The sequence below is a fragment of the Pongo pygmaeus genome, chromosome 2, assembly GCF_028885625.2.
Source record: "Pongo pygmaeus isolate AG05252 chromosome 2, NHGRI_mPonPyg2-v2.0_pri, whole genome shotgun sequence".
NCBI lineage: Eukaryota > Metazoa > Chordata > Mammalia > Primates > Hominidae > Pongo > Pongo pygmaeus.
This window is the reverse complement of record NC_085930.1, coordinates 53169643-53182051: the sequence shown is the minus strand read 5'-3', so window position 1 is coordinate 53182051 and position 12409 is coordinate 53169643. Positions and strand designations below refer to the sequence as shown.

The 12409-nt window shown below is 43.5% G+C and overlaps 1 protein-coding gene and 1 long non-coding RNA gene across 2 annotated transcripts in view; one reads left to right on the top strand and one right to left on the bottom strand.

Annotated features, from left to right (window-relative positions):
• The window catches only part of LOC134739218 (uncharacterized), an 87851-nt gene that overhangs the window by 27824 nt on the left and 47618 nt on the right, over positions 1 to 12409 (bottom strand). The gene's annotated exons all lie outside the window — the stretch shown is intronic.
• Positions 1 to 12409, top strand: part of FSTL1 (follistatin like 1) — a 61305-nt gene that overhangs the window by 27944 nt on the left and 20952 nt on the right. Inside the window, exons 3-6 of the mRNA XM_054481998.2 lie at positions 7134 to 7238; positions 9747 to 9876; positions 10747 to 10779; positions 12069 to 12199. Coding sequence (XP_054337973.1) covers positions 7134 to 7238; positions 9747 to 9876; positions 10747 to 10779; positions 12069 to 12199 — 399 coding nt within the window. The remainder of the gene's footprint in view (positions 1 to 7133; positions 7239 to 9746; positions 9877 to 10746; positions 10780 to 12068; positions 12200 to 12409) is intronic.

Sequence of the window (12409 nt, the reverse complement as noted above, 5' to 3'; positions counted from 1 at the left end):
AAATAATTCTTGATTGACCAGGTGCAGTGGCTTAGGCTTGTAATCCCAGCACTTCGGAAGGCCGAGGCGGGTGGATCACTTGCAATCAGGAATTCGAAACCAGCCTGGCCAACATGGTGAAACCCCATCTCTACTAAAAATACAAAAATTGGCCAGGCATGGGGGCGTGTGCCTGTAATCTCAGCTACTCAGGAGGCTGAGGCAGGAGAATCGCTTGAACCCGGGAGGCGGAGGTTACAGTGAGCTGAGATTGCGCCACTGCACTCCAGCCTTGGCACCAGAGCGAGACTCCATCTCAAAAAAAAAAAAAAAAAAATTATTGATTGACAGCTTCATAATAGATTTTTTTAAATCTTAAAGCTAATCTTCATCAGGCGATATATCTCTTATTTGGATGTCATGGAGCCCAGCCATACTGACCCAAAAACATCCCAAGTGCCACTGTTGGCTGCTGCACTAACCTGAAGAGACTGCAAATGACATTTAAAAATAATTTTTGTTTATTTTTAAGCAGCTTTATTGAGATATCACTGACATATAAAAATTGCATATATTTAAGGTGTACAGATGTTTTACTGTTTTAATATTCATATATGTGGTGAAATGTTCACCATAATCAAGCTAATTAACATATTCACTACCTCTACATAGTTACCGTTTTGTGTGTGTGCATGTTGAGAAAATTTGATTTATGATCTATCCTCTTAGCAAATTAAAAGTATACAAACAGTATTATCAACTGTCATTGCCATGCTGTACATTAGATCTCCAAAAATTACTCATCTTGCATAACCGAAACTTTGTACCCCCAAATGACATTTAATAAACAAACCATTTGTTGAGCATTTTCTCAGGCAGTACACTGTGATGGGTCTGTGGGAAGCTGAAGTGTGCAAGGCTCTTAGAGTCTACTTGAGATAAGCCATATGTGCATCAAATATTGAATAGGATTCTCTCTAATAGACTAAGGACCCAAAAGCCATTATTGGAAAGATTTTGTTTATGAAGAAAATAATAGGGCAAATGGAGAGTTGGATTACCATGAAGCTAATTAAGCTTTGATTTCAGACCTTTTATTTGCAAGGGTCTTGCAAGGCCATTTACCCAATTTGCATTTATAATTGTATATTCTTTTTTCTTATAGAGCCCTCCCTAAACCATTTAAGCTTCAGGCCCCACAAAACCAGGGTTTGGCCCTAGTGCATTAACCTTGAGATGAGGGACTGATTGTGAGCACATATAAGGAAGGGACACTTATAGCAGGGACTGCACACATGCAGTGCCCCCTGCCACACACATCAGAACCACTGCTAGAAATCACTAGTCCCTCCTCCTCTGTCCATAGCATATGCAGGATGTACCAACACATTTCTTTCCAGAAAACAAGAGAGACTTGAACAAGGTCATGAGATATTCCAGCAAGGTTTCAAGGTCCTGAAGCGGTTTTGCTCTTTCTCTCTGCTTTTCTCAGGCCTGTGCTACTGGGTTCCAGAAGAGCTGCCTGGGAGCAACCAGCATCTCACCCCATACGCCCCACTGCAGACCTCCCCCTGCTCTCCCCAGTTCTGTGAATTCCTTTGTCCCCAGCTCCATGGTATTCTGTGTGTATCTGAGGGGCCCTGGTGTTCCTGTGAAGTTTCCATGACTAATTCTGGCAAAGCAAAGAGAGCCTTTCTCACATCAACAAAGCCACTCTGCCACAGAATAGTGGCAAGTGGAGCCAAAATTCTACCTTGGCATAAGTAGAGCTGTTCTTTTTTAAAAGAGTTGGAAGGAGGAAAAGAATGGAGGGGACAGAGCCGGCCCACTTCATGTTAGTGAAATGATGGTATATTAAACAGACAGTTTTATGGCTTTACTTATAAGCTTCCTCCCCTGCCAAAGCACACTGTTCTTCCAGAAATTGTTTTAGTTCAGAAGACTTTTTTTTAAACATTCAACGTGTATTTTATGTTCAGACTTAATTCTGGTTGGCCCAGAGACTCAGATACACGATCACCTCTACTGGTGGTTTTGCAAATAACTTGCTTCTCCATTTGCTTCCAAAGGATCTTTTTTGATTGCAAAAATCATTTCCGTTTTTTAAGACCTTGGATTCAAGACAACATTTCCTGGCTTTGATTTGTAAAGAGGTAGAGTGGTTTAGTGGAAAGAGGCTGGGATTAAAGTCTGGAGACCTAGGGCCAGGCCTCAGTTCTACAACTATGAGATCTTGGACCAGTCACATGTAGCTGTGAGCCTCACTTTTATTTTCACCATAGGATCTTAAATCTAGAAGGGCCTCAGAGGTTTCCCCTGCCTGCCTATCTAAAAAGAATCAAAAATGACAGTAAAAGTTACAGATCAACCAAAATTGCTGTGCAAGTATGAATATTGCCTGCCATTCAATGGGTGACCGTTGCTCAGATACTTTCTACATAGTAAAAAGTCAGGAATGTTCCCAGTCTGTCTTCTACCAAAGGGAGTTTGCAATGTGAAAATTAATGAGACCAAATCTCCAGAGCTTGGCTTGCAACACACGAAATGAAAACAACACGGAGACTGGTCAGGAAGATGATGCAGAAGGATAAAGCTAGAAATCTGACGTTTCTCCATTGCAGGCAGATATTTTGTTGATTTTTATCAATATATCTGAGTGCCCACACTTCTAAAACACACCCTTTACCCCGACTCAAATCAATTACATTCTCACAGGTACATTTAGACTTATAGGTTCATACTTTTGTAATATTGGACCTGCCCATGACCTCATACTCCTAGAGAACATCCATGTGCCAATGTAGCTATCTACGCATACACAAAGTCCTCATACTGCTTTGGGACCTCATTCCTAAAATCGTTACCGTGGTAGAACGAACAGTTCTATTTGCAAGAACTGCGTTGTACCTTGTGACCTCACCCTGTGCCAGCCCTTGGAACTGTCCCCACTCCCCAAAGCTCACTGCCTTGATTGTACCCCAAGAGGGAACCTTGAGGCTCTGGAGTCAGACTGGCCTTTGTTCTGTTCCTGACTCAGCTCTCACTAGTTATGTGGCCTGCATGTGGCACAGAGCTTTCCTGACTCTCCAATGCCTCTGCATCTGTTACATGGGACTAAAAATACAGAGACCTGCACAGAGGTTGTGAGGGCAGAGATATCTGCAGAGCCTCACTCAGCTGAAGGTGCTAAAATTAACATTGGCCTTGGGTCCTAGGCCCTTGTCATCCCCGACTAGATTACAGTCTTAAACCTGGCCAGTTTTCCTGCTTGCAGCCTCTCTCCATCCAGGCTGCCTTGCACTTTGAATCAGAATTTCAGAAAGGACCCAACACAAATTAACATTCCAAAGCACCATATCCATTATGTTACCTACCCAATCCCAAACCTTCCAAGGTTCTCACGTCTCATAGTCGCTGTGGAGAGCCCCTCGGGTCAGCCATCGAGCGCCACCCCTCTCCCCATCATCACCTGCCACCCTGCTTCATCTCCGTCTTCCTCACCACAACCCTCCCTACCAGGCAGCCATCACTCCAACCCATGAGCATGTTCAACCCCTCAAGGTGTTCTTTTCCTCCACTCAGAATCAGTCTCTCAGTAGATGGGTAAGACTACCCACCACCCTAAGCAACTTTCTAGGCACCTCAGGGATGCACCTGACACTCCCACTCCCAGAGAAGATGAGGCTTGGAGAAGGGCTTTCAATGGCACAAAGGCTATCTCTCTGGAAAAAATTTTCTTCGTTGTTGATTTCTGCATCAAAGCATGCCTGTGAATGGGGATCACTGGGGAGGGCTATGAGGCTGCAGGTGAGACCTCCCCCGCATTGGTAGATCCCCCTACCCATATTTTTGAGGCAGCCACCCTATTCTTCCACCTCCTGCACCAATTCTTGTTCTGAGGACAGAGCTGGGTGGAGCTGCAGGAGCCAACACTGCGCTTCTGCATTGCGGCGCTGGGCTGTGCAAGACAAAGAGAGAGATTGCCACCTATTGACAGACGTGTCACCTGCAAAGAGGAATGATTGTGTAACTAGTGGCTCCCCCCTTCTCTGTGTGCTCTTCAAACGGGCCTTTTGTTTTTTCCATTCAGTGAGTCCTGTTCTCTATTATCACTGCAATGCAAGGGAGGACAGGGAAAAACGGGGACATGACAGCCCAAGGTGGTAGTGACAGCATCTCAATGGGAAAGTTGTCTGAAAATAAATTGCCCACTGTAGTAATAGCCACTTTCAGTTGTGTGGCAGGCACTGTGCTGCCTGCAGTACATCCCATTTAATCCTCACAACAACCCTCTAAGAATCAGTACTCTCAGTTTTCACATGAGGAAGCTGAGGTTTAAAGAGAGCACCTGGCCCACGACCAGCAAGTAAGGAATAGAGGTGGGATGTGGGTAATTTAAATCTAAATCTCTGACGCACTCAACGCACATTCTCCCGACACTTGCTAATTATGCAACTCACACCCCCATCATAATTTCCTTATGTCATCTGGATATGAAAATAAATCAAATATAAACTGCTTTCCCTTTGATTGGGCAGAATTCTAGCTCTGCCACTTTCTAGTTATTTAAGGCTCCGCTCTCTCACCTGTGAAATGGGGCTAGTAATGATGTCTAACTTAGGGAGTTATTGAAGAGCTTAAATCACATATAATAAAAATAACTTAGTAGGATGCCGAATATTTATAAATGGGAGTTTAGTTATCAGTGGTTGAAGATATGAGTTGGAATCCTAGCTCCTCTCATTTCTAGCTTTGGAATCTTGGGCAAGTTATCTGACCTTTCTGGTCTTCAGTTTCCTCATCTATGGAATAGGGTTAATAATAATATACCTATTCTTGCAGGGTTTCCCTGTAAGACGAAATGATGTGTATGAAAACATTTTGTAAATTGTACTATTCAAATATTAGTTGTTATAACTCAGAAGTTATCTGTTTCTTCAAATGGATTTTTGAGAACTATTCCTGAAAAATGACTTGGTTTAATTCAATCCATTTTTAATACTTACTAAAAACAACAATGTAAGTTAAAAGGAGGTTCCATACATGCCACGGGCTTTTCTGCAAGCAGCTCTATAAGGCATTCCTATGAATAACAGGTTTCATAGGCAGCTTGTTTTACAGTTGGTACTTCCACATGTATCTCACTGAATCTCCGCAGGGCAGGGCTGGCATTTACCCCTACTTTATAGATGAGGACATGTGAGCCTTAAAGAATGAAAATTACTAGTTAAGGACAGAGACTAGTGAGTGGAGGTTTGTGGGTGTTTGGCTGTGGAGCTGTGTGCGGGTGTCTGAGTGCAGGCATGTGTCTGAGCATGCCTTTTTATGCATTTGTGTGTCCATAACTCATGGGACACACCCACAAGGGGGTGCATATTTGTCTGAATCCCTTGGCTAGGGTGTCGTTTTTTGGGAGAGGAGAAGGTAAACATATCTGAGGTTTTTTACAACTCGTCAGCAAAAACCTTTTCCTCTTCCTTTTTCGTGTTGCCTTACATTGTCAGGCACAGTTTCCACAAGAGGGCCCTGCCTGGAGAATATCCTTGATTTTTATCTCGACTCTCTGTTTAGGAAAACAACAGCTCTCCAATCCCCGCAGACTTCTGGGAATTACTTCCTCTTTCTTCCCCGCCTGCTAGCTTTCTTGAATTCGCCTTAGCAACATTCAAAAAAGAATTGGTTTATCAACTGCATGTGAACCAATGAAATGTGAGCTGAGAACGGCTTCTAGACCAATGGGAGCCCTGCATGACCAGCAAGATGGCTTGGGACAGAAAATAATAACCTGGAGTTTGCAGAGCAGCCTCTGGGTGGCAGCAGACTAGCTGTATTAGATACAGCGCCTCAGCTCGAAAGCCTCTTCTTTTGCTTTTTTTGCCCTAATTCTGAGTATAAAACATTCACCAACTATAAGAATTGTACTGTTACAAGACTTGTGGGTGTGAGTTCTCTGCATAATGTGGTAGACATGGCCTGGAGGGTGGACTGTCTGGTTCCATCCCTGCCTTACCACAGCCAGCCCCATGACCCCATCGTGCCTCCTGCAGTCTTTGTTGGTTTTGTCACAGCATCCAGCCCAGTAGCCTTGAGTCTGGAGGTCTTTCGTGATTTTGCCTGCCCAGCCAGTCAGGATGAGAAGCTGGGAAAATCACATTCTCCTTCATGTAACCACCACTACCCCTGGGTTGAGTGGTGAATGAGGTGGGGCTGGCTTTCTGCCACCAGTGAATGGGAGGGAAGGGATGAGCCACCAACAGATCAGTGCCTGTCAATACCCCCACATTCTCAGGTGGCATACACTGAGACCATTCCCTGCCTTGTCAGTTCTGCTGCACACATCTGAACAGGGGAATGCCTGACTAGCAAATGATTTGAGAATAGTTCTACTATCAGGCAGCTTCGCCCTCTTAATCTTGAAGCCAGTGGCAGACATGGGTAGGGCCTAAATGGGACCATAGCAAAAATAGCAAATCCACGTTTCCAATGGTTTAGCCATCCTTCTTTTGCCCTTTGAGATGATAATGCCTTGAACACCATTCAGTCAGGTTTGGGTCCTTCAGATAGTCATAGTTCTCTACGATGTTTCCATTTCGGCCTGACTTCCTCCTCTCATCCTTTAAGAATCAGTTAAGACCTAGTATCTTCAGAAAGTATCCTTTGAAAAATTCTCACCCTCTTCCTCCCCTCCAGCTCCCTGGTGATCCTGTTCTTGCACTTCCTGTGTTGTTTTCCAAATGTCTTTTTCTTTGTGAGTTTCCTCTGAGAGTCACGGAGCTTCCTGAGGACAGGGTCTGTCCTTTGTATCTCCATCCCTTAGCATAGTGTTGGCATAAAATTGGTGCTCAATAAGCATTTTTGGAAGAAAGGAAGCATGCAAGAAAGGAACTCTTGCTCTTTGAGAAACATTAGGGACTCAGAAGTACCTGAACCTGGGCTGAAGCAGTATCTGGGAGTAGGGCACTAGCTGTTGGAGGCAACGTCTCTAACAGTTGTTTAAGACCCAATGTCTGTTTAAGACCCAACATCTACCTGTTTAAGACCATGAGCCATGACTCCAGAGCAAAGCCCAAGCCTGAAAGATAATCTCATTATGGGCTCATTCCATAATGGGTTCATCTCAGTCACATGGTTTCCTTTATGATTGTGTGTTTTAGGAAGAGCTAAGGAGCAAATCCAAGATCTGTGCCAATGTGTTTTGTGGAGCCGGCCGGGAATGTGCGGTCACAGAGAAAGGGGAACCCACCTGTCTCTGCATTGAGGTAAGTCCTGATGTCGGGAGCCAGAGGACAGTGGCCAAGGCCAATGTGGCCACCTTGCAGAGCCACCCATCAGCAGGCAGTGCCAATGATTTCATTCTCTTTATAAAAGCATTCCTCATCCCTCTGAAAAACGTGGAATTTTTATTCCAGATTCCTGATTTTTAAAGCATGGATATTTTTTCTTTTAAAAAAAATTTAGCTTTATAAGATTTTTTAATTAAAAAATAAGAATTGTTTTATATAAGTCAAATAGTACAGACATTTACACAGACATAAAATTATAATCTTCCCCCATAACCCTTCAATCCCTTAGTCTGAAGTAACCAGCGTTAACAGTTTGGTACAAGTTGTTCCACATGTTTTTCTTTTCTATGTTACTATAAGCATAAGGGCTTATATGCTACTGTAGACATAATGGTTCCCCCTATTTCATGCAAAAATGGGGTCATTATATGGATATAGATATATACAGTTTGTATTCTTTACTCATTAATTTATCAGGGACAACCCTCTAGATCAGCACATATACTTTTAACTCATTTAACTCATTGTAGTGGCATAATATTTAGTAATATAAAAGAACTAGATTTATTCAATCATTTTCCCATAGATGGACATTCAGTTGGTTCTTTGGGTTGTTTACCACTATAACCAATAACATCCTTGTGCAAATACCCTTATATGCCACTGCCTTTATTTCTGTAGCATTGATTGACACCAGGGCTTGCTAGGTCAGAGGATATGCAAATTTTTAAAAACAGTAGATGAGATGCAGGTGTTTTTTTTTAAATGTTTAAAAAACAAAGAGAGCCTTTGATAAATACTTCTTTTGTAGGCTGGATTCTGACAAGTTCTGCCACTAAAGTGAACATGAATACCTTGGACATTCTCTTTTCTGTCAAAACAACCCATAGCCTGGAAACACGTCTTTCTGCAAATTAAATACAACCAATTTAGTCCCCAGGTTAAGGATCCTGATTTGTTGCCCCAGAAAGGAAGTTTTCTAACTCAGAAACCTAAAAGCCAGATCCTACTGGGGATCCATTAGCTCTGGGAGGTCCTCACTGGCAGTGTACCTGGCCACAGTGTGGTGGCATAAGCCTGGACTTAGGATCTAGAAACCTGATCCTAAAAATTGTACAACTAGATGTGGGTGAGCTGAGACCAAACCTGAGGTCTCAGGAGATGCTGTGAAGACAGAGCCCACATTTGGTTTTGCCCATTGCCCAGCACATAGTGAGCACTCCATAATAAATACTGGTTCACTGAAATTTGTGTTTTTGGTATCCTCAACTAAAATTGGAGAGGTTGGGCTGCCATCCACTTCCAGTGCTCTGTGCTTCTTTTTACCTTCTGCTCTTTCTTGTTTCAGTTCCTTTCTTTATTGGATCTGAGCTAAACTTCCCGCTTCTCCCCTTTAAAAACCATAGAAGTCCAAAGAAACTGAGCTTGCCTGTGATCTTGGCACCTTCAGCAGCCAAAGCATAACCTAGTTGCCATATGAACTTTGTTCCATTTCCCTGTCCATAATGATTCTCTGTAGTACTTCACAAAGACCCAGGCAACCCTACTCCTAGCTTCACAACAAAGATTTGAGATTAGGAGGAAAACAAAGTGGCCCCCCAATAGTATATAAAGCAAGAGATCCTTACAGTTAGGCTGCAGAAGAATTGGAGTGTGTGTATGTGTTTGCCTGCCTACCTATCAGCCTCTCCACATTCCCAGCTCTCAGCTCTGGCTGTTTTGTGTCATTGAATGTTGGAATATTAAGGGATCTTAGATCTTCTGAGACATTAAATTAGTTTTTCCAAAGCGACAGAGAATTCAAATTTCTGACTTTTAATAAAACGCCCTTTCTGCTAATTTGATGTGGTGAGGGGGGTGTCTTTGTTTGTTTGGGCTGCTATAACAAAATATCTGAGATTGGGTAATTAATAAATAATAAGAATTTAATTCTCACAGTTCTGGAGACTGGGAAGTCCAAGATTGAGGTGCAAGCAGATTTGATGTCTGGTGAAGGCCTGGTCTCTAACTTCCAAGATGGCACCTTGAATGTGGCATCCTCACATGGCAGAAGGCAGAAGGGCCAAAGGGCCAAATGCTGTAGGAAGACTGTTTTATTCACTTCTTAACCTCATCCACAAGGGAGGAGTCCTCGTGACCTAATCACCTCCTAAAGGCCTCACCTCTTAATACTTTTGCATTGTGGATTAAGTATCAACATGAATTTTGGAGGGATCACAAACATTGAAACTATAGAGGGTGTCTCTTTCTTCACTGAATAGAAGAGATGACCTGGACCAGGATAGGCATGAAGGGCCACGGGCAACTGAGACAGGGTCAGTTGACCAGAACTGTGATTGCCTGTGCCCTGGTGGGGTAGAAGCACCATCTCTGGTGGTGGAGAGTCCCCTTACAAAATGGCTCTGTTTGTGTGTGTGCATGTGTGTGTGTGTGTCTGTGTGTCGATATCCATAACTGCACATTCTCTTTTGGGTCTGTTTTCAGCAATGCAAACCTCACAAGAGGCCTGTGTGTGGCAGTAATGGCAAGACCTACCTCAACCACTGTGAACTGCATCGAGATGCCTGCCTCACTGGATCCAAAATCCAGGTTGATTACGATGGACACTGCAAAGGTAAGGTGTGCTCTCACCACTGCAAAGCAGCTTTAGCCACGGGGAGCCAAGGAACAGAGCAGTGTGGCCTGGCTGACCACATGGTCTTTCCACCATGACCACAGCCTCTCAAAGCTGTGGAAAGCGCCCAGTTGGTTGGAGTTGCACCCTCTTGTCACTTATGAGCCTTCTGGGTTTGCCCTGGATGGCCCAGGCCTCTGCCCAGGGTTTGCTATATCGGATCCCCAGGGGGGTTTTCATAACTGTCTGCAGCTGGGTAGTAGATAAAGTGGACCCCATCAGTAAATCAGTAACAATAAGAAAGTTCCTTAAATGAATTATGTACCTTTTTAGAAAGTAGGTAAGTTTCACTTTTCCCATGCTTTTTAATTTGGGCACCTCTCAGTATTGTTTCCTCTATTTTGCACTGAAACCACTGCCATTAGAATAAGAAGGAAGAAGTCCCACACTTGTTGCTAATTAGATACCAGCTCCCTGCCAAGCCATAGCCCTTGCCCAGCCCCTCTCAGCCTTGCCCTTCCTTGAAGAAACAAGAAGCTGTTTCCCAGGTGATTGTCTCCACTCCATTCCCTGTCCAGAATGATTCTCCATTTGAATTCTCAAAATCCCAGTGACCCCTCAATGCAACAGGAGGAGGTGTGAGGCCAGAAGGGTAACTCAGTGGCCCTAAATTGTCAGACAAAGCAGGAAACAGAAGATCCTCATACCTGGGCCCTAGAAGAAGGAAAGGAAAGGACAGGATTCAAGACAAAATGATGAAAAGGTTACAAATATTCCTCTATGTGTGGAGCAGTTGTAATCCTAGAAATACAGAAAAATTTTCTTTTTTCCTTCACTTTGCATTACACATTTTCTCTTTTTGTCTTGCAGAGAAGAAATCCGTAAGTCCATCTGCCAGCCCAGGTGAGTGCCTATTTTTTCTACTGTGTGCACTCAGGGAGGACATTCTTTTCATGATAGAAATTTTGTGTTCCACAATCCCTGCCAAGCTTATAAGATCTTCTATGCATCAGAATTGTGTCCCAGAACTGGCCACTCCTCAACACAGCTCAGAAAAGCTGCAAAACTACATTTGTGTATGTGTTTGCCAATTGAAGCAGCTGGTTGGGTCAGAATGTTGGCTGTGTTTTCCCATTTTTCCTGAGTAGTGATTGAACTGCATGAACAGGAAAGCCACTGAGTTCATTTTTCAACATCCTATTAAGACATGCTCATGTCATGGGACCAGCAAGTAGAAGGCACAACTCTTTTTGAAAGGGGATAACTGGAAATGCCAGGAAGACTTCTGTGGTTTTCTATTAGTGATCACTAAAATTTTGTCATGATTTATAGTTACAGAGCTTTTTTGCACATACTTTCCTTAGATTCTCACAATAACCTTTGTGAAGTAGATCTTATTGTAATTACCATATAGATGAGGAAATTGAGGCTCAAAGAGGCTAAGTGAGTTTTCTGTATCACACAACTAGTAATTGGCAGACTGGGGAAGAACTCTCAGATTTTCATTTCCCTGGCCCAGTGCCCTTTTCATCCACAGCATGTGTTGTCTTCCAGGAATTCTCTTTTGCCAAAGCTTTCTCTCCTCCGCTTCCCCATCCACTCAACTCTTAGCACCCCCTGTTATTTCCAGTGGACAACAGCTGTCCAGAGCAGGGCTTCGACATAGCCCTTGCTGGGCTTCACATTCTGTTGTTCATAATAAAGGATGATGCAGGTGGTATACAGTTGTAAGTGGGGGGAAGTTTGGATGGACCTAGTTGGTGAGAAAGTGAGAAACTGGAGAAAATCAGAAATCTAGTGGCATAAAAACTGTAATATTCTCATTTATTCATGTATTATTTCAGCTCATCTTTGAGTCAAGAGAGCTGCTTTATTGATTTTTTCCCCTTCAGCTTCCTAAAGTTAATGAAAGTATCCTTTATTATTTTTCTGCTCTAGTTATTTCTCACATAAGCAGCCAAATCTCTCTGTTTCAATATTTTCAATCTTTACAAATATTTTAGAGATGGGCGCTTGAATCCTGGGCTAGACTTTTTCCAGTTGTGTACCCTGGATGCGCTAATCCTGTCTCCCCGGGGTGCCGGGATGACATATGCAAAACCATGGGCACTGACCCTCCCACACAGTGGGTGCCAGATATCATTGGGGTCCTCCCCTGACTGCTCCAGCTGACATCCTCCACTTTCCTGCAGTTGTTTGCTATCAGTCCAACCGTGATGAGCTCCGACGTCGCATCATCCAGTGGCTGGAAGCTGAGATCATTCCAGATGGCTGGTTCTCTAGAGGCAGCAACTACAGTGAAATCCTAGACAAGTATTTTAAGGTAATCCAGAGGTAGGAGGAAGACTATTCAGGCCCATAGAAAGGGAAGCTTCCTCCTCCCATTGCCCGATCACATCTTCCCAGACCACAGGAAATGTAAACCTGCATAGACATCCTGAGTTTCCTCATCACAGATCATTCATGAAGCTGTGAAAGTTGCCTTCTGACCAGCTTGATCAGTGGGAGTAAGCAGTGGAGTCTTTGGGATCTA